The sequence below is a fragment of the Suncus etruscus genome, chromosome 12, assembly GCF_024139225.1.
Source record: "Suncus etruscus isolate mSunEtr1 chromosome 12, mSunEtr1.pri.cur, whole genome shotgun sequence".
NCBI lineage: Eukaryota > Metazoa > Chordata > Mammalia > Eulipotyphla > Soricidae > Suncus > Suncus etruscus.
The window spans coordinates 73,018,156-73,043,679 of NC_064859.1; the positions used below are offsets into that span (position 1 = coordinate 73,018,156).

A 25,524-nucleotide genomic window follows, 5' to 3' on the forward strand; every position below is an offset into this window, starting at 1 on the left:
TCTTGCAAGCTGTTGACTTGATGTAAGAACTATGCAGAGCTCATTGAGGTTAAGACTTAACGTGGCCAAAATACCTCAACTTAGAATTGTCAGTTTTCATCTCTCTGTCTTTAGGAAGGCCATTAAAGTACCTTTAAAATAATAATCTGATTAATGGGCCAGCGAGGTAGTGCTAGAAGTAAAATGTCTGCCTTGGTAAGGTGTCTGCCTTGCAAACGCTAGCCAAAGGACGACCATGGTTCGATCCCCCGGTGTCCCATATGGTCCCCTCAAAGCAGGGGCAATTTCTGAGCGCTTAGCCAGGAGTAACCCTCATGGTTACTTTAAACGGGGGTGGCCCGAAAAACCAAAAATAATAATAATAATCTGATTAAGTCAGACCCACATAGATTATCTATCTTGAGAAACAAGAAGTGCATTGTATAATAACACAAGGATACATTTTTCTATTCTTATGGATTCTGATGGCATTCCTACAGAAATGTAGGAATCTTGGAGAAGATCCTGAAACTCATAGAAGAGCATAAGGTTGAAAACTGAATGGAAGAGCATTAGCCTTCTAGGCAGGTTAGGCAGGCTTAGGACCCACAGAAATCTTGTCATCTTCTGTTTGGGAAGTCCAGAACAGACTAGTTACCCAATCAGTCTGAGAAAACAAAACTTTCTAAGTTGAAACAGAAAGACCAGACAGCTTTACAAATAAGTATGGTTATAATAGCAGTGATATGAGTTACCATGAAAAATTAACTGATTAATTGATGTACTTATTGTTTATAAATCCTTGAAATGTAGATAGTGCTTCCTAGAAAATATTATTACTCCTGAAATTCTCAACCCTATTTCTGTGCTGTTGGGAACAATGGACACAGTATTTGAAGACTGATTTATTCCAGAATATCTAAAACATATGGCCTCCAAAAGTAGAGATATACCATCCAAGAGGTGTATATTTCTAGTTGAAAAAAATTCCCTTGGAGACAAGAAGCTAAGAGAATAAATAATTTTAACATATGCATCAAATTCAGATACCAAAACTACTTATTTTATTAAGAGAAGTTCTTACTTATCTACTAAGGTAAGAGGTTTGCTTTATCAGGACAGAGTGATAGCACAATGAGTAGTAGGGTGTTTGCCTTGCACATGGCTACCAGGTTTGATCGCTAGCATCCCATATGGTCCCCCAAGCCTGCCAAGAGTAATTTCTGAGTACATAGGTAGGAGTAATGCCTGAGCACTATTGGATATGGCACAATAAAAACAAAAACAAATGTTACCTATAGAAATATTTATTTTGAGAAAGAATTAAATAAACCTAAATTTTGGTTAATACAATCTAAAAATGTGATTCAAAAATAGGTTTTGCTTTAATTGCCTATTTGTTTTTTTTTTTTTTTTTGGTTTTTGGGCCACACCCATTTGACGCTCAGGGGTTACTCCTGGCTATGAGCTCAGAAATCGCCCCTGGCTTGGGGAGACCATATGGGACGCCGGGGGATCGAACCGCGGTCCGTCCTACGCTAGCGCTTGTAAGGCAGACACCTTACCTCTAGCGCCACCTTCCCGGCCCCATGTTTTTTTTTTAACCAAGTTATTTCCTAAATCAAAATTTTTACTTTTCACATTTAAGATGCCCCCCAAATTTTACCACAGTTATATTTGAAGTTTCTGACTGCATTATTGCTGATGAGAACTTTTCTCTTTACTTAAGTTGTTTAGATTCTATTTTCTCCATCACAGTGTAGGAACTTCCCACAACGGTGATGAGATCACTTTCTGCTGACTCAGCATAGTCCTGGAACTCAGTAAGGATGCAGAGGCCACCAGGAAAGACTAAATGAAAATGATTGTTGGACATAATAAAGAGCCTCTGAAAATGTCACAAGATACCCAGAAAATCTGAGCAGAAAATTACCTTGCAACACCATTTCTTTTTACTCTGTAATCCCACTAAGACTTTTTTTCCTCATCTGTTTGCTTTCCTCTCTTTTTTTCATTATTCATCTTTCTGGTGATTGAGCTATACTTGTACATCAAGACATGTTGCAAACCCATTTCTATGTCTGGTCCTCAAGAAGAAACTGGGAAGGAAAAGAACAAAGAAATGAAGTTAGATACTAGAAGGAGCAAGGAGTTTGCCTTTCATTCAGCTGACACAGGTTTTATTCCCTGTACTATATATGGTCCCCTGAACCATACCAGAAGTGATATCTGAACACAGTGAGGCATAAGCCTAGAGCACAGCTGAATGTGCCCCCCATAAAAAAGAACATGAGAGAATGTTGTCTCAAATAAGAATTTATTCCTTCTGCTCAGCATAAAAGGAGAGATCCAGGAAGGAAGCTGCTCACTCACTTTGCAAGGGTCTCAGTTGTAAGCACAGTAAACATTAGATTATCTCATTCATTCTCCTCTTATAACACTTAGGGCTGTAGTTTTCTTTTCTTGGTGCATTCCCAATGTAAAATCATGTCCTGACATGTGTTACATGTTTTATTAGCATGCTAATTCTCTAGATCTGGTTGTCATTTTTTTTAGTATTAAAATGTGAGGACAGATATTCTTAAGGTCAACACTGTTGCTTATATCTTGCTGTGGCAAGAGATGTAGTTTTGGTCGCTCCTTCTAAGGTCATAAGCACAATCTTTTTGTCAGTGGTGGCATACACATGTTGTAACTTATTTGATTCCTAATTATCAGTCTTTGATATGAAATCTTATTTGTAGCCCCAGCTAGCTACAATAGGAAAGTTCTCATCGAGCATGTGCAGTCCATAGTGGTAATTTGGACAGGAAGTATCAATGCAGTAATCTTAGTTTCAATCATAACACCTCTAACAGTGATTTGTTCCTTTACCCTTAAAGACTTTTATTATGCACCATCATAAAGGACACCCTTCCATTATATAACTCACCTCTCTACGGTCAGATCTTGTTTGTGAGGTCAAATGTTAAAAGAATTTATCTATATTTGAAACCTGATTAAAACAAGACTATGGGATGAAAGGAGATAGTTCAAATGCTCAAAGTTCAACTCTTAAATGTAAAGAACCTGTATTTTATCCCTGGCATCTATTGCACACTGTATTGCTACAGGTGTGGTCCTGGTGCTCTCCAGCACAATTAGACTTTAATAGCCTCTTATCTCTGACCCATAACATTGAATCATCTGAACTAAATAGTCCAGATACTCTGGGAGTAGCCCATGGTCCCCTTAGACTTATTTGAGAAGTCCCCCCAAATAATAAAAGAATCTAAACTTTGACTCCAGAATAAGAGTTCAAAGCCAATAGCACATTCCTCTACACATAATGGCCAAAACTCAAATATGAATGAGCCTCTTTATTCAGTTTAAAAATCTTGGGGTGACTGCAAGTGTTTTATACTTTACCACATAGTCTATGTTATAAATTCATCTATTTCTTCTTAACTCTTTTTTAAACAAAGTCTTCTTGAAGTAATGTCCGATTAACCCAGTCTGGGTCTCCTACCAGGACAGAAGACACCCCCAATGAGATAATTTGCCTTTTATGAAAGTGGAACCTAATGAGTTATAAGGACTTTGGAAGCACTTTGATAATTATAAAGCAATTAAGAAATGTCAGGTTTAATTATAATTATTTTAAGCATCATAGGGCATGAAAACTCTTGCAAGGACAACTTAATGGAATCAGCACAAAATCTCCTTGATGGTCTTCTTAGTGGCAGAAATAAAATCTCCACATTATATGTGATCTCTGGATTAAAGACATATCTCTTAACAGGTATTGAACCCATAGTCCATCATCTCATAAAATAAAAGTCTAACAGAAGGAAATCAGAAAAGAAAAATGATTGAAATAAGGACGACACATAATTTGTGTTATTAAGATTAATATTTTAATATTTAAATAGGATAGACACTTAAATAGACATTTCCCCATCAAGGAATATGTGCATCTGTGTAATAGGTGCAAAGCATTACTAATCATGTGGGAAATGCATAAACAACACACCAGAAAAAAAAATCACTTCATATATTTAAGAATAGTCATCAAAAAATGAAAGGAATGTGAGAGGAGGTATAGAGAAACGGAAACTCTGTGTACTCTTGAGAAGACTGCAAATTTGTGAAGTCAATATGGAAAACTATGGTATTTCCTCAAAAGAATAAAAGTATAACCTCCATATGATAAAAAAAACTCTGTCTAAATATTATCAAAAGAAAATTAAATCACTATCTCAAACTTAGCTCTGCACATCCAAGTTTATTTTAGTATTATTTACTATAAACAAGACATAGAAATAACCAACCTGTACACACAAACATACACACATGCGTTTTTTGCAAAAGCCGGCTCCCTGTGTGTGACACCAGGCGGGGAAAATCCGCGAAAGTACACCAGCCCAGTGGGCCCAACTGTGAAAAACTGTGAGTGTGACCTGTCTATGTCTGTCTACTGTCCTCTTGCGTGAAACTCTTGCGAGTGGGGCAAAAAGAGGCTCCAGAAACCTCGCTCGCCCAGACGCCATTTTCAGGGAGGGACGACAGAGCATGAAAACTGGCAAGGCTTTGCAAAAGCCGGCTCCCTGTGTGCGACACCAGGCGGGGAAAATCCGCGAAAGTACACCGGCCCAGTGGGGCCCAACTGTGAAAAACTGTGAGTGTGTTTTCTCTGTTGCATGCTCGAGCCTAAGATTTGACCCAGTGTGAGGCTTCATCCACAGAGGACTTCCCTCCCTTAGAGGCAAGTCAGCCCATCCAGAAAGGGAGGAGCCAGAGGAGTGTGCTGCCTGCATCATATAGACAATGAATACCACCACAACACGTAGAAAAACCCACAATACAAGTGTGACAATGGGGAAACAACGCAGGCCAGCATCAGACATAGAGAACGAAGATGACAATTCTGAGGACCAGATAATGACCAACCAACTAATCAACCTCTCAGATAAGGACTTTAGACTAGCAATATGGAAGATGCTCAAAGATCTCCAAGAAACCATGGATCGAGTTGAACAGAACACTAATAAGAACCAAGAAAATATGAAGACAGAAATCACAAAACTCCAAACTGAAATAACATGTCAACTAACAGGACTGAAAAAGTCAGTAAACGAAGTGAATGACAAAATGGATAAGCTCTGGGACAGGGTATCAGAAGCTGAGAATAGACTTGGTGCTGTGGAAGATGAGATACATAACAATTACATACAGCAGGAGAGATTGGACAAAAAACTTAAAGAAAATGAGCAGACAATGGAAAAATTAGTCAAAGAATGGGAACAGATGAAAATAGAAGTCTATGATAAGATCAACAGAAACAACTTAAGAATCATTGGAGTCCCAGAGACCCAGGAAGAAAATTTCCAGGAAGAATCAACGGTCAAGAACATCATGAAAGAAAAACTTCCAGAGCTAAAGAATATATGTGATCAAATCCTGCATGCCCGAAGAGTACCAACCAAAAGAGACCCCAGAAAAACCACCCCAAGACACATCCTAGTCACAATGACAAATCCCACAGATAGAGACAGAATTCTGAAAACAGCAAGATCAAAAGAGAAAATCACGTTCAAGCAAGCTTCCCTGAGATTTACAGCAGACCTGTCACCAGAAACACTCAATGCCAGAAAGCAGTGGTGGGATATTGTGACAAGACTCAATGAAATGAATGCTTCACCCAGAATATTATAACCAGCAAAACTCACTTTCCGGTTTGATGGAAGAATACATGGTTTCACAGACAAAAAACAGCTCAGAAACTTAACAGACACAAAACCAGTCTTAAGAGAAAAACTGAAAGACCTAATCTAAGACAAGACTACCCAAAAGACACACCAAATTTTGAAATAAAGATGGCGTTAAATCCCAGGACAATTCTTTCTCTCAACATCAATGGACTAAATGCACCAGTTAAGAGACACAGAGTGGCTAAATGGATCAAAAAACTCAATTCAACCTTCTGCTGCCTACAAGAAACGCACCTGAAAAGTCAGAACAAACATAGACTCAAAATAAAAGGCTGGAGAAAAATTATCCAAGCAAACAACACCCATAAAAAAGCTGGAGTGGCCATACTAATATCAGATAATGCAAACTTTATACTCAGGAAGGTTGTAAGGGACAAAGACAGACATTTTATATTAATCAAGGGGTATGTAGAGCAGGAAGAATTCACTCTCCAAAACATATATGCACCGAATGAGGGGCCAGCAAAATATTTAAAACAACTATTGATAAATCTGAAAAATAATATCAACAACAAAACAATAATTGTGGGGGACCTTAACACGGCTTTGTCAACACTGGATAGGTCAACCAGACTGAAACCCAACAAGAATATACTAGACCTGAGGAGAGAAATGGAAGAAAGAGGCCTAGTGGATATATATAGGACACTCCATCCCCAGAAACCTGGATACACATTCTTCTCCAATGTACATGGGACATTCTCCAGGATAGACTACATGCTGGCACATAAAACATACCTCCATAAGATCAAGAGGATAGAAATTTTGCAGACTACCTTCGCTGACCACAAGGCTCTGAAATTATTTGTGAACTCCAAAGGGACTCAGAAGAAACACTTTAACACCTGGAAGTTAAACAGCCTCATGCTCAATAACCTGTGGGTCCGAGATGAAATCAAGGAGGAAATCAAAAGGTTCCTGGAAACAAATGACAATAAAGACACAAACTATCAGAACTTATGGGACACAGCAAAAGCAGTACTGAGAGGAAAATTTATAGCTTTGCAAGCACACATCAGGAAGGAAGAAGGAGCTTACCTGAGTAGCTTAATGACACAGCTAATAGAACTAGAAAATGCTCAACAAAAGGACCCAAGAATAGGAAGACAGAAGGAAATAACAAAGCTGAGAGCAGAAATCAACGAAGTGGAAACTCAAAAATCAATCCGAAAGATCAACGAAAGCAGAAGTTGGTTCTTCGAAAAAATAAACAAGATTGATAGACCACTGGCAAACCTAACAAAGAAAGAGAGAGAGAGAAACTTGATAACTCGTATTAGGAATGAAAAAGGAGAGATCACTACTGATATGACAGAGATTCAAAGGGTAATCAGAAACTACTTTGAGAAACTCTACGCCACTAAAAATGAGAACCTGGAAGAAATGGATAAATTCTTGGACTCTTATAATCTTCCACGGTTGAAGGAAGAGGATGTAGCATATCTAAACACCCCCATCACCACTGATGAAATTAGAATGGTAATCAAATGTCTGCTGAAAAACAAAAGCCCAGGTCCAGATGGATTCACTAATGAATTCTATCAAACTTGCCAAGAGGAATTACTGCCAATCTTGGCAAGACTCTTTCATGAAATTGAACAAACAGAAACACTTCCAAATAGCTTTTATGAAGCCAACATCACCTTGATACCTAAACCAGACAGAGATGCTACCAAAAAAGAAAATTACAGACCAATATCACTGATGAATGCAGATGCAAAGATCCTCAACAAAATCCTGGCAAATAGGATTCAATGCCTTGTTAAGAAGATCATCCACTACGATCAAGTAGGTTTCATCCCAGGAATGCAAGTCTGGTTTAACATCCGTAAATCTATCAACATAATACACAACATCAATAACAAGAAAAATAAAAACCACATGATCATATCAATAGATGCAGAGAAAGCATTTGATAAGGTCCAACACCCATTCTTGATCAAAACTCTCAGCAAGATGGGAATGGAGGGAACCTTTCTCAATATAGTGAAGGCCATCTACCACAAGCCAGTGGCAAATATTATCCTCAATGGAGAAAAACTAAAAGCCTTCCCTCTAAATTCTGGCACAAGACAAGGCTGTCCTCTCTCACCACTCCTATTCAACATAGCACTGGAAGTACTTGCTATAGCGATTAGGCAAGAAAAGGATATCAAGGGAATCCAGATAGGAAAGGAAGAAGTCAAGCTCTCACTGTTTGCAGATGACATGATACTCTACTTAGAAAACCCTAAAGACTCTATCAAAAAGCTCCTAGAAACAATAGACTCATATAGCAAGGTGGCAGGCTACAAAATTAACACACAAAAATCAATGGCCTTTCTATACACCAATAGTAATAAGGATGAAATGGACATTAAGAAAACAACCCCATTCACAATAGTGCCACACAAACTCAAATAGCTTGGAATCAACTTGACTAAATATGTGAAGGACCTATACAAGGAAAACTATAAAACTCTGCTCCAAGAAATAAGAGAGGACACACGGAAATGGAAACGCATACCCTGCTCATGGATTGGCAGGATTAACATCATCAAATTGGCAATACTCCCCAAGGCATTATACAGACTTAATGCCATCCCACTAAAGATACCCATGACATTCTTCAAAGAAGTGGATCAGACACTTTTGAAATTCATTTGGAACAATAAACACCCTCGAATAGCTAAAGCAATCATTGGGAAAAAGAATATGGGAGGAATTACTTTCCCCAAATTTAAACTGTACTACAAAGCAATAGTTATCAAAACAGCACGGTATTGGAATAAGGACAGGTCCTCAGATCAGTGGAATAGGCTTGAATACTCAGAAAATGTTCCCCAGACATACAACCACCTAATTTTTGATAAAGGAGCAGGAAATCCTAAATGGAGCAGGGAAAGCCTCTTCAACAAGTGGTGTTAGCACAATTGGATAGCCACTTGCAAAAAATTAACTTAGACCCCCAGCTAACATCATGTACGAAGGTAAAATCCAAATGGATTAAAGACCTCGATATCAGCCCCAAAACCATAAGATATATAGAACAGCACATGGCAAAACACTCCAGGACATTACAGGCATCTTCAAGGAGGAAACTGCACTCTCCAAGCAAGTGAAAGCAGAAATTAACAGATGGGAATATATTAAGCTGAGAAGCTTCTGCACCTCAAAGGAAATAGTGCCCAGTATACAAGAGCCACCCACTGAGTGGGAGAAACTATTCACCCAATACCCATCAGATAAGGGGCTAATCTCCAAAATATACAAGGCACTGACAGAACTTTACAAGAAAAAAACATCTAACCCCATCAAAAAATGGGGAGAAGAAATGAACAGACACTTTGACAAAGAAGAAATACACATGGCCAAAAGACACATGAAAAAATGTTCCACATCACTAATCATCAGGGAGATGCAAATCAAAACAACGATGAGATACCACCTCACACCCCAGAGAATGGCACACATCACAAAGAATGAGAATAAACAGTGTTGGCGGGGATGTGGAGAGAAAGGAACTCTTATCCACTGCTGGTGGGAATGCCGTCTAGTTCAACCTTTATGGAAAGTGATATGGAGATTTCTCCAAAAACTGGAAATCGAGCTCCCATACGATCCATCTATACCACTCCTAGGAATATACCCTAGGAACACAAAAATACAATACAAAAACCCCTTCCTTACACCTATATTCATTGCAGCACTATTTACCATAGCAAGACTCTGGAAACAACCAAGATGCCCTTCAACAGACGAATGGCTAAAGAAACTGTGGTACATATACACAATGGAATATTATGCAGCTGTCAGGAGAGATGAAGTCATGAAATTTTCCTATACATGGATGTACACGGAATCTATTATGCTCAGTGAAATAAGTCAGAGAGAGAGAGAAAAACGCAGAATGGTCTCACTCATCTATGGGTTTTAAGAAAAATGAAAGACATTCTTGCAATAATAATTTTCAGACACAAAAGAGAAAAGAGCTGGAAGTTCCAGCTCACCTCAGGAAGCTCACCACAAAGAGTGATGAGTTTAGTTAGGGAAATAACTACATTTTGAACTGTCCTAATAACGAGAATGTATGAGGAAAATGGAGAGCCTGTCTAGAGTACAGGCGGGGGACGGGTGGGGAGAAGGGAGACTTGGGACATTGGTGATGGGAATGTTGCACTGGTGATGGGTGGTGTTCTTTACATGACTGAAACCCAAACACAATCATGTATGTAATTAAGGTGTTTAAATAAATTAAAAAATAACAAAACATACACACATGCATGCATGAACAAGCTTATGCACACTTATACACATACAAATATGTACACACTCATCACTTTTTCATTTGTTCTTTGGTGATGCCGCTCTCTTTGGCTTATGGATGGTTTTCTTCACCCTAATTCTTATATTAGTGTTTCATTAGTCTCATTGTCTTCCTGATATACATAAGCATCCATAGTGCCGTTTCCTTCTTGTACCAGTACATAACCACTAATATTCAGTTAGGGCCCTTATTATATGACAAACACCTCACTAAAGTTCCCGTCTCCAAAAACAGTGGAGGTTTGTACTTTCACAAAGATTTGAGAGAAGACATATTTAGAGTCTAAGACAAATTTTGACCCTCTCTATCTTCAGCTGTATTTCCTTCCTAGGACTCTGTGATCACTTCTTATAATAACACAACCTTCCTCTATATTTTTGTCCTCAGTTACTTCTTTTAAAACACAACTCAAATTTGCTTTTAGGAGCTCCTCTAATTTTTTATATTTCACATTTGAAAAATATTCTTAGAAATGAGTTAGTTTTTTGCCACTAGAATGTCATGTTCTTTCAGTAATGTAAATACATACAGGAGGGAGAAAAAAAGCAAAAATTTTATTAAAAGTCTTAACTTGAGGCTGGAGTGATAGTAAAGTGGATGGACACACAAAGTCCATCTGAAATCAATTCATAGCATCTCAGATGGTATCTTGAGCCCTGCCAATAGTAATTCCTGAGCATAGAGCCAGTAGTAAGCCCTTAGACCACTAATTATGACCTTCCAAAACAAAAAGTAATTTACAAAAATGTCTGAACCCAATTGGATGAACATTTCTATAGTTAAATAACTGCAACATGAAGTTGTCTAATACATGCAATCTAATTATTTTTCTTACTGTTTAGTGTAGTCTTATTGGTTTTTCTCCAATTTTTACTTATTAATTCTTATGCATTAATATGGAAAAACATGGTACAAAATTTCCTCACAATAGAAGATTAATCATAAGCAACAGCTATTTCAGATTTCTCCACAGAGAAACACCACTTACCACTGAGAGTTCATAGCTGTGTCACTCTACAGTAATTGATTTTATAATCAACAACTTAAGACAGTCATTTCATGTGAGGTCATTTTTCCTTTCCTTGGGGCCTTCTATACCTGGTGAATATTGATCCAGGGCATCTGAAGAAAATTCCAGTCAGAATAACAGAATATAGAAATTCCATAGGGATTAACTGAGGCCTTTATGATGACATCATTTCAGTAAAATTCTTTTTTGTTCAGTTCCAGTTGTTTCATTTCTCAGACATTGATTTCCACACATAAATTAACTCCATAACCTCACATTTATATCTCTAAGTTTGCTTTTCTGTAAACATGATTTAAAGCAGTTGATGTCAGTCTTATGTAAGGAAATTGACATTAAAGTGGGATTCAAAAAACAATACAAAAATGCACGAGGTTCAGCTCCACACTATTTATAAAAGCCAGAATCTGTAAAAAACCCAGGTGTCTGACAACAGATGATTGACTAAGAAAAATGTGTGGTACATCTACACAATGGAATAATATGCAGCCATTAGGAAAAAATGAAGTCATGAAATTTGCTTGTATATAGACAGACATGGAGAGTCTTACACTGAGTGAAATGAGCCAAAGGGAAAGGGGTAAGTATAAAATTATCTCACTCATTTATTGGATATAAGAAAAACAAGAGATATTATGCTAATAATTCCCTGAGACAATAAAGACAAAGGTCAGGTGGTCCAGGGTACAAAGCTCACCATAAAGAGTAGTGAGTTTAGAGTAGAGAAGGGTCTACTAGGACAATGATAGCTGGAGCTGATTGCTCTGGACAAGAAGTCGACTCTGAAAGTGGTCAATGGTGCAAACCATGGTCTCAAAGAGGAAAGAAAAAGATAAGAGAGAAAAGAGAGTGAGAGAGAGCATCAATTGCCTGTCCTAGAGCAAGATAGGGATGGAGGGTGAAGGGAAACTGGAGACACTGGAGACAGGAAGGGTGCACTGGTGAAGAAAGGATGGTGTACATTTCGTGACTGAAACCCAACAATGAACAATTTTGTAACAATAGTGTTTAAATAAGCTAAACAAAAAAAGAAATAAAGAACACAGTTTACCTCATTGGCTTTTTATGGGGATTAAATGAGACAAGGTATATAATAAACTTATGGAAAAGCAAACAAACAAACAAATAAATGAATAAATAAACTGGAATTGTAGAACTAGAAAACCTACTGGCCAGCTTTATGAAGACACCAATACTGTAGGTCAGAAAGGGAAGTATGAGGAACCTAGCAATGATAACATTCAGTAGATATAACAATTATGAGTACTATTGACTCCACTACCAACTGCAGAGTGCCGAAGTGAACTGGATTAAAATGAGATGATTAGATTCAAATGTTAAGGTAAATTGTGGCAAAAAATATAAAGAATGTCAAATTCTCAACTTCAGCAAGGTCTGATGTTTCTTTGGAAATAAAGAACTTGAGTTTCTGGGTGGAGACATGTAGCTAAATACATATAAAAACTTCAAACCCCTTTTTATATTTAGACCTTCTGAAGAGTCCTTCTTCTTCCTGTCTAAATCACCTCTAATAAAACACTTTTCTCTTCATCCTGCCACAAACTTAAGTCCTAACTTAAAAAACACTCCTAATTTAGGTCAATAATTAGGGCTGAGCTCCAGAACACAGTGGAAATATTGGGATTGTTGAGAAAAACACCCAGATTACATCCAGGGTGACCCAGGAATTCATCAGTACATCTCAGCAAAACTAATACATGGTATGGGTCATGGATGCGTGAGGTCAAAATGAGGGTTAAGTATATAGGAAGTTAAGAATGGTATCTCCATATGATCAAGAATTAACATCTGAAAAATCCCATGGAAATTGTTCGAAGTTACTAAAAACACCGCGACGGCACTTGGAAGCTGGGAAGAGCCTATGGTCTGCTCTCTAAAGGAAGTTGATATTCTATTCCATATCCAGTGAACATGAAAGAAAGGATAAACTTTTAAAAGAATTGAAGTTTGTGTAGTGGAAATAGTATGGAAGTTCTGAATTTTAAAAGGATATAGTGGAATATCACCCAATTCAATATGACAGAGGACTTAGGATCATAAAGGCATCATAAAGGAATTCCCTGTTGGGGACATCAGCATTATCTAAAATTTCAGTGACTGTTCTCTATTAACCATAACTACTGTTTAAAAATGTTACAAATTGTATTGTATGGTATTAATAAAATATTATCCCCTGACATTCAAAAAAACCTTGGCAATGCATTAGAAGGAAAATTGGCACTATTGTTGCAGTGGATAGCAAAGTCAGAGTAGCATCAATTCCTGAGATATAAGCTAAAAGAATGAGTAAGAGATATCATTCCTAAGGAAGAAAGTTATGGAAACTAATAATTGTTGAGGGCCTTGATGAAGTCTTTTGAGTGTCTAGTGTACTATCCTGTCCAAAACGAGGACAAAGTGTTAGTATAAACCAAGAGGACTATAATCCTTAGGGCAGCCATTAGTTAGTTTTCAGTAAATAAAAATAAAAACAAACAAATAGTACCATGGAACTAAAATTATAATGTATCAGTAAGTTCATATTAATAAATGAACTTAGGGTCCTGCTAATAGTCAAAACTTGGGCAGTCTGAATATCATAAAACGAACTCAATTTACAGAAAACATATATAAAGAAAAATGTGTAGCAATGTTGAAGATTTAAAAGGAAGAAAATATGTAAACATTAACTGAAAAAGTGTGATATACCTATAATGCATATATTTTAAAGCAAAGTTCATAAACAAGATTTAATTCATTATATGTTAAATTTATCCTGAATATAAAACTTTTGTGTTTATGCATTTTTAATAGTTTCAAAATTTTAACAAAAATTAGTAAGACTACACACAAGAAATAAAAAAATACATTATTTCAGAAATTTGGATACAACTCTTGTCATAGAGGTGTAAATAACAAAATAAAATGAGTAAAAATGTTCTGATATAGAGGTATAAAGGCAAATATAAAATATCATACCCCAAATTAAAGATTATAAAATTTTCTAAAACACTTAAGACTTACCAAAAATAAACATATAATGGACATAGGTCAGTGTTTTATTTCTAATGGTATAAATTTGTATAAAGTCATACCTTTAGAACATTTAGTGATGATATAACTCTGAGCAAACTACAATTATTTTAGATGTCAAATAATAAAGATAAGATCATGAAAATTACTTATGTAGAAATTTTTAAATGGCCTTAACCTAAGCGATATCACATAATTCATAACAAAAATCTGAAAATATGTTTAAATAAAAATGCAAGAAAACTGTACATGAATATATATAATTTGTAAATATTGTATATGTAACTTGAATATATATATATATATATTTATACATATGAACTTGGGTATTTTTTAACTTCTTATATTGGTGAGAAAATGCTGTTGACAATTAAGCTTCCATGTCACTGAACTAAGAGAATATCTCATTAAATTGAAAAAAATGTTTTAATGCAATGATCAAATATATTTTTAATGGGGCCAGAGAGGTCCTTCAGTAGCTAAGACACATTTCTTTCATGTGGCTGATCATATTTGGGTTTGATCTCCAGCACAGCATATGGTAACCTAAAGTCATGCCAAGAAAGATGCCTAAGCACAGAGCTAGGAGTAAGCCCTGAGTATAGAAACTGGTGTGTTTAAAATCAACCTGTGATAAAATTGTTCATGAAAGAAAGAGAAGAAAGCATTATACAAAAAGAAAAATAAGAGCCTTGTAATTTATCCCAATCTTAAAATTTTACATTAAATGAGAACATTTTTAATAAATCATAAATAACTTGAATTAACTTAATTAATATTTATGAATCAATAGTAAGATTTTTTTTTTCAAAAATATAATTCAAGACCTATATTGCTACAGCAGAAAATTCATCTACTCTTTTCCCAAATTACTCAGAGCTTAAGTGAAAAAATAATACTCTCTACAAATATAACAAATTTATATAAACAAAACTTACAAAACAAAACTTAGGTCCTTAATAAAGAAAATGTTTCAAAATAATCTGATATATACATATGAATTAATCAATTGCCACCAAACATTTTTTTGTATTTTAAATTCAAAAATGCCTTAGCATTAGAAATTTTAACAACATAATTTATCATTTAACAGATCAAACAATTACATGATTTTTTTTTTACTGAATCTTCTGTTATTTTATTAATGACTTCATTGGTAATACAATAATTTTCACAAGGGAGCTCGCTACTGTACAATTACATGATCTAATGGATAAATAATACCAAATTTGATAAAATTCAAACCGAAACTTACAACATGTAATACACAAAAGTAGTGTGAGGAAGACATAGTTAATATAACTTTAAGTTTCAGTCAAATGATTTAGAAATACTAATACTGGTAAAATTATGAAAGCTTTTCCTCGGAGATTTTTGTAGGGTGGGATTGCTACTTTCTTTCTTTCTTTTTTTTTTTTTTTTTTGGTTTTTGGGCCACACCCGGTAGTGCTCAGGGGTTACTTCTGGCTGTCTGCTCAGAAATAGCTCCTGGCAGGCACAGGGGACCATATGGGACACCGGGATTCCAACCAACCACCTTTGGTCCTGGATCGGCTGCTTGCAAGGCAAATGCCGCTGTGCTATCTCTCAGGGCCCTGGATTGCTACTTTCATATCTGCATTCACTGTAGCCCTGAGATTGGACAGGAAGATACTTATACAGGGAAAAAAAAATAGTGTTGATTGAGATATATATGTACACACTTCAGAAAGTCTGCTCAGAGTTTCATGTAAACCTAAATGTGGAAAGCAAAATTGCTAATAATTTTATATGATAACAGTGTTATCATTATTCTTTGAAAATATCATCATGTTCTGAGGGTAGATAAAGATTTCTTATACTTTATAAGAACTGCATTAACTGAAAAAAGGGGAACTAAATACGTATGCTTTTGATTCAAGTCCCTAGAACAACTTTTCTGATATTCTGATGTAATATGTATAAATCGTTTTTGTTGTCATTTTTGTTTTGTTGCTGTCAATTGAGCCTGACTGAGATATTTCATGGCAGGAAACCTGTCTTACTGACTTAGGTGCTAGGAAATCGAGCAAAAATCTGACACACAATCTTCTATGGGGAGATACACAGTGAATGTTGTGAATGAATGAAAGAGATGTATGTACCAATCATGCTGTTGCATTTGCTTCCTCACTGTGCAGAACACCAGTAACTGCTTATACAGTATTGATGCATTTATGAAAAAAAAAAGTGGGGGGATCCTTTCCTACTTCTGTCTTTCACATGCTGAAGGCACAGTATGCCTAGAAACTCAACGCAAAAATTGCTAGCAGGCTCATTGCTTGCTCACCAAGACTTTGAGCTGGAATGCTTCTAACAAAAACACAAACGTAGCTTATGGAAAAATGTGTTTTTATGTTCAAATCCTCTGGGTTTTCATGGAAGTGGTTTGGCTGGGCAGGCAGTGTGTATATTCTCCTTTGAACCGCTGGAGCATTGCTAGATTGCTGCATTTAATTGGGCAACAGCTGGCGATAATTTTATGTGTATGGAGTGAGGGATTTAGTGACTGATTCGCTCTTTGCATTGTGTTTCATTATCTTTGTTTTTGCCCTTTCAGCTTTTGTAACAGGCTGTAAAGGAATGTGAGGCAGAGGAGCCATAGAGAACCAAAGATGAAAGAGAATTGAGATTTACAAACTAGGCAAGACGTGATGCTTCTTCAGGAAATATCTGTCAGATTGTATACAGCCTTCCAAATGCTTAACTTTTGAGGTGCATAAATGATTACTTAGTAGGATGCCATCCTTTCATAGTTAAAAGCAGGCCCAGAGAGGAAATGCAACCTTCCTGAGATCACCTAGCATGCTATTTCTGAGCAGAGACTAATTTCTGTACCAACTCTGGTTCTGAGCTCATATGACTGTATTCCTGTCTCTCACTTCACTTTTACGTTTATTAATATCATTTTTGTCTAAGTCACCCTGGGGAAAGTTTTGGAAAATTGACACATAGATACACACACACACACAGACACAAAAGATAGAGCTAGAGGATGGTGATATTTAAACTGTGGAGTCGGCTCACTCTGTCCAGCAGCTTTGGTGACCACATCAGAGACTTAAAAACAAAGCAGAACATGGAAATCTCTGATCTCTGAAGTAATCCTTTCCTCCCGAAAATCAATTAGTCAATGCTGTAAAGCATTACACAAATGCTGTGCTATTACTGGATGATCATATGGCACATGCTGGTTGAGAGTGTTAATAGGAATATATATTCACAAGTCAGAGACTACTTGTCAGTCTGTAAGGAACCCAAGAGGAAAAGAAGTTCAAAAGGGGAAGCGGCTACAGGAGAAAGAGTGGCATCTCATTATTTGTGAATAATGGAATTCAATGTACCCCAAAAGGTTCCATTCATTCTTGCAGCCAGGATTCTGGTTTCAGGACACTTTTCTTGGTCCTGAATTCCTTGCATAATTCTTTACATAACAAAAGTTACTGTATCCTTTTGAACTGCTGAAATTTTATGCTATTGCATATAATTGATAGGAACAGGCAAGAAACGTGTAGATGAATGATAAAACTCAGCAAAGAAATAGAAAGGCAATAACAATAGATGGAATCCAGAAATTTGAAAGAAGCATAACATTATGATTTCTGAAGATGGCAAGATATATACACTGTAGCTATGCCCTTAAGATGTCATTCTCACTTGAACCCTAGAACATTTCTTGGTGCCTGGTGACATACAGAAGGACAAGCTTCCCCATGACAAAAATGTTTTGATGGTGTTAGAAAGCAGATATTAGGAGGGAGAGATCCAGTTCCCCACCTTGTTTATCTTTGGAGTTGTCAAAGGTAGGATAACAGTACACCACTTGGGCAATGGAGCTCCTTGCCCATGTTGACAGCTGCTCTACTCACTATGTACGGATTATAAGTCCAGCTATGCATGGATTAACTGCAATTAATAGTTGCAACTTCTCTAAGGAAGAAAGTCAATCATCAGCAGAGGCAAGGAAGGGGCAGCAAAGATAGATCAGGAGGGGGCTGGAGAGATAGTACAGCAATAGGGCATTTGCCTAGAACAGACCTCAGTTGTATCCCTGGCATCCTATAGGGCTCCCTAAGCCAGGAGAAATTTCTGAACATAGTCTGGAGTAATCCCAGAGAATAACCGGGTGTGACCAAAAAAAAAAAAAAAAGAAAGAAAAAAGAAAAAGTATAGTTCAGGAGGTAGATTTTCAAAGAAGAATTGCAGTTCATGGGTCAAAGGAGAGTGATATTTTGTTGGAAGGAAGCAAAGAATAGCATATTAACTTAAAAGGAATGAGTGAAAGGAAATCATTCAGTGAGGAGACAGGATATTTATGTCCTCTGACAAAAGAAATCAAGCACAGCATAAGGTGAAATATGGCCAAGAAAATCTTACTTCTTAACAATTGGCAAAAGCTTCATGGATAGTATGAATGTCCAACTGTAGACTTTCCCTTTTTGTTCTGGTTAACATAAAATCTTTGTTCAAAACTGACAGCCAAATTCACTAAGTGAGTTAGACCTGATGGTATAAATTGCCATAACTAACTTTTTTCTGGCTTGATTTTACTATTTATTCATCTCTTAAAAAATTTTAAAGATCTGGGGTTATAGCTTCACAAGTTATCTCTGAAGAAACACCAAGTCAAAGAAGCACTACAGTACACTAGTGTTAAAGGTGAAAACTCTAGGGCCTTCTCAGAGTGTGGTCAGGCAGTCTCTTTTCTCCCCCATTGAGCTTGAAAGTCCAGCCTCACCTGCATACCATACACACCGTGGCCTTCAGAATATAAGCAGACCAGCTTCATAGCTTAACAACTAGACTCAGAAGAGATGCCAACTCAAAGAAATATCTCAGTTCTAGTTTCTAGATATTTATAAATTCTATAATATTGACAGACCAGTAGGAGCATAGCAAATTAGATGGAAAAGTATCTTAGAAGTTGACTAAGCTCAATAACTGAAAACAATACTACTTGTTTTGAGAAGCTTCAACTAATAATAAATAATTCAGTAAATTTTCAGACTTCAATAACACTATAGTTATGTATAATAATCTTCACAAATTTGCTTTTTACTGAACTATTTTTTTTTTTTGGTTTTTGGGCCACACCCGGCGGTGCTCAGGGGTTACTCCTGGCTGTCTGCTCAGAAATAGCTCCTGGCAGGCACGGGGGACCATATGGGACACCGGGATTCGAACCAACCACCTTTGGTCCTGGATTGGCTGCTTGCAAGGCAAACGCCGCTGTGCTATCTCTCCGGGCCCTACTGAACTATTTTTTAATAATTTCATTTGCATTTTTGTTTCAACAAGCCATTTAAAATAAATTATTTTGTTTCTGCTTAGGTGGGGGTGGAAAACTGGAGACAGTGATGGATAGAGATCACACTGGTTTGGAGATTGGTACTGGAACATTAAATGTCAAACAACTTTACTGTGAACAACTTTGTTAACCATGGTTCTTAAATAAAGTAATGGGAAAAGTGTGTGATAACCATTCTATTACATTGTGGGTTTAGAAGGTATTTATCAAAAACCAAATAGTTGTAAGTATTGAAGAACACTAGAATGATTTGAAATCAAAAAAGACAACATCAGTGATATAAATAAAACCAGATCCCACAGTGGGATCATATAATGCTGTGTGGGTACCTCTATCCTAGTCCTTAAGAGATTTATCTGATATGTGCTAAATTTTGTAATGATCATCTCTCAGTCTTTAAACTCAGTTTCCACGAATATAAAAATAGGACTTATTAAGATCATCCCTTAGCTCTTAACCAAATGCTATAATTGATTATTTGAAGTTTGTGCCACTAGGGCATGCCACCCTGAGAGAGAGATGAGCTGAAACAGGGGTTTTACGGCCAGGGTACCACCCTACAATTGAGATACTGTTTGCAAATGAAGCACTGAAGACTGACTGGGGCTTAAGTAGAGGTTACAAGGAGTTTATTATTCAAATGAGGTAAGAGTTGGCTTGCCACTTGGCAACTGAAAAAATGAAGAGACCATTTTGAGCTTCTACCCTATTGAATTCAAAGGATGTATATGAGAAGAAACAGGACTATACACAAGAATAAAGTTACTTAAAAATGCCAGGATTGGGGAGAAATGTGGCTGGGGAAGAACCACTGCTTTGAAGATTTCTTGCCCATGAAAACTTTCTTCTGAAAAATTCCAAACCAAAGTTCAGAGTAGCTGCCCTGCAGCCTAATACCCACAGCATGATTACAACATGGAGATGAAACTGTGGTTGAGGGTGGAGCAAGTGCTTGAGGGAGTGGCATGTACAATTATCTTCCCTGTGGGCAATCCTGAGTGTGCTCACAAATAGCATTCAGACAATCCAATGTAGTGGAATTACCACTCTGTGTTTCCTAAAGATGCATTCATATCAGTGGGACACAATGCTTCTTGGAGGGCTGAAATATTGGCGAAAAAGGCTTACATTTATCCATGATTCTTTCTGACAGAACAAAGAAACAATCTGCTAATTAATAAGTTGATCCAAGTCCCCTCATCATGTCCACTCAGCTGGCAACTGAAGTCCGGATGCACTGTGAGTGTTCACTACAGACACAGTTTCTGTCCTGCCTCTTCTCCAAGGCAATTCTTCTGGTCAATGTGAGTCCCATTGGGTCACGAGGAGCCTTAGTTTCTTCCAAGAAAACTTTATTGCTATTGTTTTTTAAGTAATTAACATTGTTTTGTGACCAAACCTGGTGGTGCTCAGGGTTTATTTACCCCTGGGATTGTGCTCAGGGATCATTCCCAGTGGGGTTCAAAGTATCATTTGGAGTACTGAGGATTGAATCTATGTTGACTGCATATAAAACAATCATTCTACCTGCTATACTACTGCTCCAGTTTGCTTCTGAAATAAATGACTCCAGCCCTACCTTTGGGTCAGTGGAGACAGTCTATACCCAGATCTCAGGATACCTCGGGGCTCAGAGCATGATGAAAATGATTGACAACTAAAGGTCTTAGGGATGAGGATGAGATCTTGTCACTACTGTCAAATGACACTCTAAAGATGTTTTGCACTGATAATGGCATAATGATACCTCCCCCCACTTCACATAAAGGGGTTAAAATTTATGTGTCTTTCACCGTCCTGGCTCTACTGCACCAATGGAAGTCCCTGCTCAAAGGTAGATCCTGGTGAATAACAACTTGACTTTTCTAATACTCTAACTTGTTGTATCTCAGGGACATATTAGAAATGGGAGGGCTTCAAAAGAGCCATGTACTTCTAAACTGACAGAAAGTACAAAGATTTGATATTGCAATCTGGTAAGAAGTTCATGTTTCAGTTTGGTCCAACCAAGTCAATACTTGTGAAGTCTGAGCTGACAGTGATGATCTTCTTCATCCCTTATCCCCAAGTAGGCCTTTTTTTTTTTTTTATCTCTCATGACCTGTTTCTATCTCTCATGACTACATAGATGAACTACCCAATCTAGAAGCACAAGTTTCAATCTCCCCTGCTGTCACCTTCCTCCTTACTGGTATAGAGGCCACTGTGGCTGTACAGTGGAGTGCATTAATAGGCCAATGGGATTATTAAAAATTGACTGCAGTGTTAGGGAATCCTAAAAGCATAGGTTTAATATATTACCTAGCAGGAGGAGAGGCAGAGAGAGGGTTCCAGAGGGTTCAAGTCCTAGTTACACTTTTATTGTCTTGCCCTGCATTATAGGACCAAAGCAGAAAGGGAAAGAATTTGTGTTTTCTATAAGTCTGGACCTAGACTAGGGTTTTTTTCACTTGGATCTATAGCCATTAGCAAGGCAAACCAGCAAAGAATAAAAGTAAATATAGAAGTTTAGAGTTGAGAGAGCATTAAAGTATTTTGATAAAGGAGGTGTATTAGTTATAGAGACCATTGGAAGAAGATCAATTCTTTGTCATTTTGCTGAATGTAAAGTAAGGCAAAATGTCTACCAGTAATATTCTGTACTCCTGAAGGTCTGTGCTTTGTTGTGGAGACTCAAGGTGGCAAGAATTTTTAAAAAGAGCTTTTCTTTTCTTTTCTTTTTTAAAGAAAAGACCAATAAGATTTTCTTGGTCCACTGTCCTTTGAAAAAAAGATGAAGACAGAAGTTGGGTGATTTAAACAAATACCATCAAATCTGCATTAAACATGATATATATATATACACACATATATATATTTCTTTTTCTTTAACTGCTGGAATATTTTTGTTAAATTTACAAGGGAGTTTTAATTGGGGTATCTAATATATAGTCAAAAATAGAACTTAGTATTCAAGACTTATATGACCAGGGTGTCCTCAAATGCTTGCCCTCCAACCCAATTGAAGCAATTATAGAGTAGCTTTAGAGAGACTGATGGCCAAGAAAGGTTAGAAATTATTCCATCTTGGTTTAGAAATTTGATGATGTATGAATGCTTCCTTGTATTTAAAAAATTCTAAAACTATAGATTAAGTGAAATAGATTTGTGGCATATATTTTCTTTCCCAAAGTTTTGGAAACTTAAATATTTCCTGCTATAATATAGACATATTGAACTCAGTATATTGTATCATAGGATATAATTGTCCTGGTCAAATAATTTAACAAGTTTTTTCTTTTTTCTTTTTTTTTTTTTTTTCTGGCAGGAAACTGGACCAGGTTTAATGCTGGAGGCCCCAGTTGGCCATGGAGTGCAGTCAGGCTGGGTGCCAAGGAGCCAAAGGTTGAGGGCAATCCGGGGCCTGGCCAACTGTCAGGAATGTTGAGTGGGTGGGAGCAAGCTATGGGAAGGTGATGCTGGTGGCTGTGGTCATGATCCCAAGCTCACCCCCAGGGTGGAGCATTTTGTGGTGGGCTCAGAGCTTGTGGGGGTTCACCCACTTGTAGGTGCCCTCATACTGGAAGCCAACTCTTTTCATCAATTCGTCTGCTTCTGTGGGACCACGGCTGCCATAAATATAGGGGATAGGTGGCACCTTCTCCCGCTCGATCTGGTGTAGCAGTGGCGTGAAGATACGCCAGGCCTCACACAGCTCATCACTGCGCACGAAGTGCATCTGGCTCCCACAGAACACATCGAGGATGAGGCGCTCAAAGGCATCAGGCAGCTTGACGTTCTTGTAGCGGTTGCCATAGGTGAGGTCAAGTTCTGACTCTTCAGGGCTGAAGAACATTCCAGGCTTCTTCGTCATCATCTTGGTGTACACAGCCTCGTTGGGCTGCACACGGATCACCAGCTCATTGCGTTTGCACTGTTTCTGGAAAATATCGCCGGCCACATCCCGGAACTGCAGCCGCACTTCGGCCTTGCGCTCATTCAGGGCTTTGCCGCAGCGCAGAATGAATGGCACCCCTTCCCACCTCTCGTTCTGCACATAGAGGACAAGTGCAGCGAAGGTGGCAGTGGTGGAACCTGGAGGTACTGTGGGATCATCCAGGTAACCCTGGGTGGCCTTGCCCTCTGCCTCCGGGTTCCCCACATACTGGCCCAGCACAACATTCCCTGCTTTCACTTCTGAGATACACTGCAGCACCTTAAACTTCTCATTGCGGACATCATCTGAACTGGTGGAAGCGGGCTTCTCCATGGCTACCAGGCACAGCATCTGTAGCTGGTGATTCTGCATCACGTCCCGGATGATTCCAAATTCGTCAAAGTAGCCTCCACGGCCCTCGGTGCCAAAGAGCTCCTTGAAGGTGAGGATGACGCAGGCGATGTTGTACCGGTTCCAGATGGGGCCAAAGATCCTGTTGGCAAACCTGAGCACCATGAGGTTCTGCACCATCTCTTTGCCCAGGTAGTGGTCGATGCGGTAGATCTGCTCCTCATGAAACAGTGACGAAATGTGGTCTGACAGCTGGTTGGAGCTCTGCAGGTCCCTCCAGAAGGGCTTCTCCACAATGACGCGGGTCCATCCTGTGGGGCTCATGCAACTCTCTCGGATGTGCTTGGTGACTGCCTCGTAGACTGTGGGGGGCAAGGCCAGGTAGAAGAGGCGGTTGGACGGTGGACCCCGGTGCAGACTGCTCACGTGCTGGTTGAGGCGCTGGTAGGAGGCACTGTCATCATATTGGCCGGCCATGTAGGAGTTCCGGGCAAAGAAGTCCTCCAGCTTGGCCTTCTCATCTGGGGAGGCCTTGAAGAAAGGCTCGCTCTGTTGGCGGATGGCGGCCAAGGTGAGTGGGGAGCCTGCGTAGCCCACGATGAAGGTGTTTTCAGGCAGGAGGCCATCCCGGAAGAGCCACCAGAGGGTGGGGTAGATCTTCTTCTTGGCCAGGTCCCCCGAGGCCCCCATGATGATGAAAACGTGCGTGTCCGATGGGTGGAAGGCATGATCTTGGTACAGCTCTTCCCGCAGGATCCCGCACACCTGGGTGCGGCTCAAGGCCACCTGCTCTGCCATGACGCTCACTAAGCCTCCAAGCGGTCGGTAGCACCTGCAGCCCCGGAGTTCCTGGCAGTTTCCGGGGGCTGCGTCCCGCCGGCCCATTTAACCGGTGGGGGAGGGAGCCTCGGCTGAGCTGACCCAATTTAACAAGTTTTTAAACAATTACCCAAGATAAAACATTCTTAAAGTATTGTTTGTGTTCTATTGCTGATCATTATGTTGCTAAAAGTCACAACTCACTTTGCAACTGTTTACTGATATTTTTCCTTGGGACATATTTTATTTTTTATCTTCTATAGTGATGAATAATATTCCTTAATATAGAGTGATCTATGCATAGAATGTCAGCTTTCAGAAATAATTGCAAATGCACAAAGAAAAGAATAAATTTATTAAAATTGTTTCTATTTACATTTTCATATATTTCTAGTTAAAAAAATGTTATTGGAGAGCAATACTATTGTGGTGGGAAGTTTGTCTTACCTGCCTTTAACTTGAATTTGATCCCCAGCACCATATATGGTCCTTTGAGCTTAACTAAGAGTGAACATAGAGCCAGGAATAATTCCTAAACAAAGCCAGATGTGGCCTAAAAAGCAAACAAACAAACAAAAAATATCTGTTGACCTTGGGACAAACAGAGATCAACAGGCTTATGCTTAGGCTTTGCATTCAGGGGCCCTGGGTTTAATTCTTGGAAATATATCTATTACTATTCATGTAGTACATATATGTTTTCTATAAATAACTCCCAGGAAAGAGCATGATATAGCTGGGATGTGCTTACCTTGCATTCTGCCTTCCCAAGTTTTATCCCTGCCACCCCATATGGTCCCTTAAGCCTGCCAAGATTAATTTCTGAGTGCAGATCCAGGAGTAAGCCCTGAACCCTCCCAAAACAAAATAAAACAAGACAAAATCAATTCCCAGCTGGTGAGAAATTTCAGGGGTCAATGAGCTTATCTTACATGATGGAAACCCGGGTTCTATCCATAACATCATATATAGTCCCCTGAATACCACCAGAAGTGACCCCCTAAGAATAGAGTCAGT

General features: G+C 38.3%; 1 protein-coding gene across 1 annotated transcript; it reads right to left on the minus strand.

Annotated features, from left to right (window-relative positions):
• Nucleotides 1-22,732: 22,732 nt before the first annotated feature.
• Nucleotides 22,733-24,604, minus strand: LOC126024068 (glucose-6-phosphate 1-dehydrogenase-like). Its single transcript, XM_049784521.1, has one exon. The coding sequence runs from the start codon at nt 24,571-24,573 to the stop codon at nt 22,939-22,941; it is 1,635 nt and encodes a 544-aa protein (XP_049640478.1). The 5' UTR covers nt 24,574-24,604; the 3' UTR covers nt 22,733-22,938.
• Nucleotides 24,605-25,524: the final 920 nt, after the last annotated feature.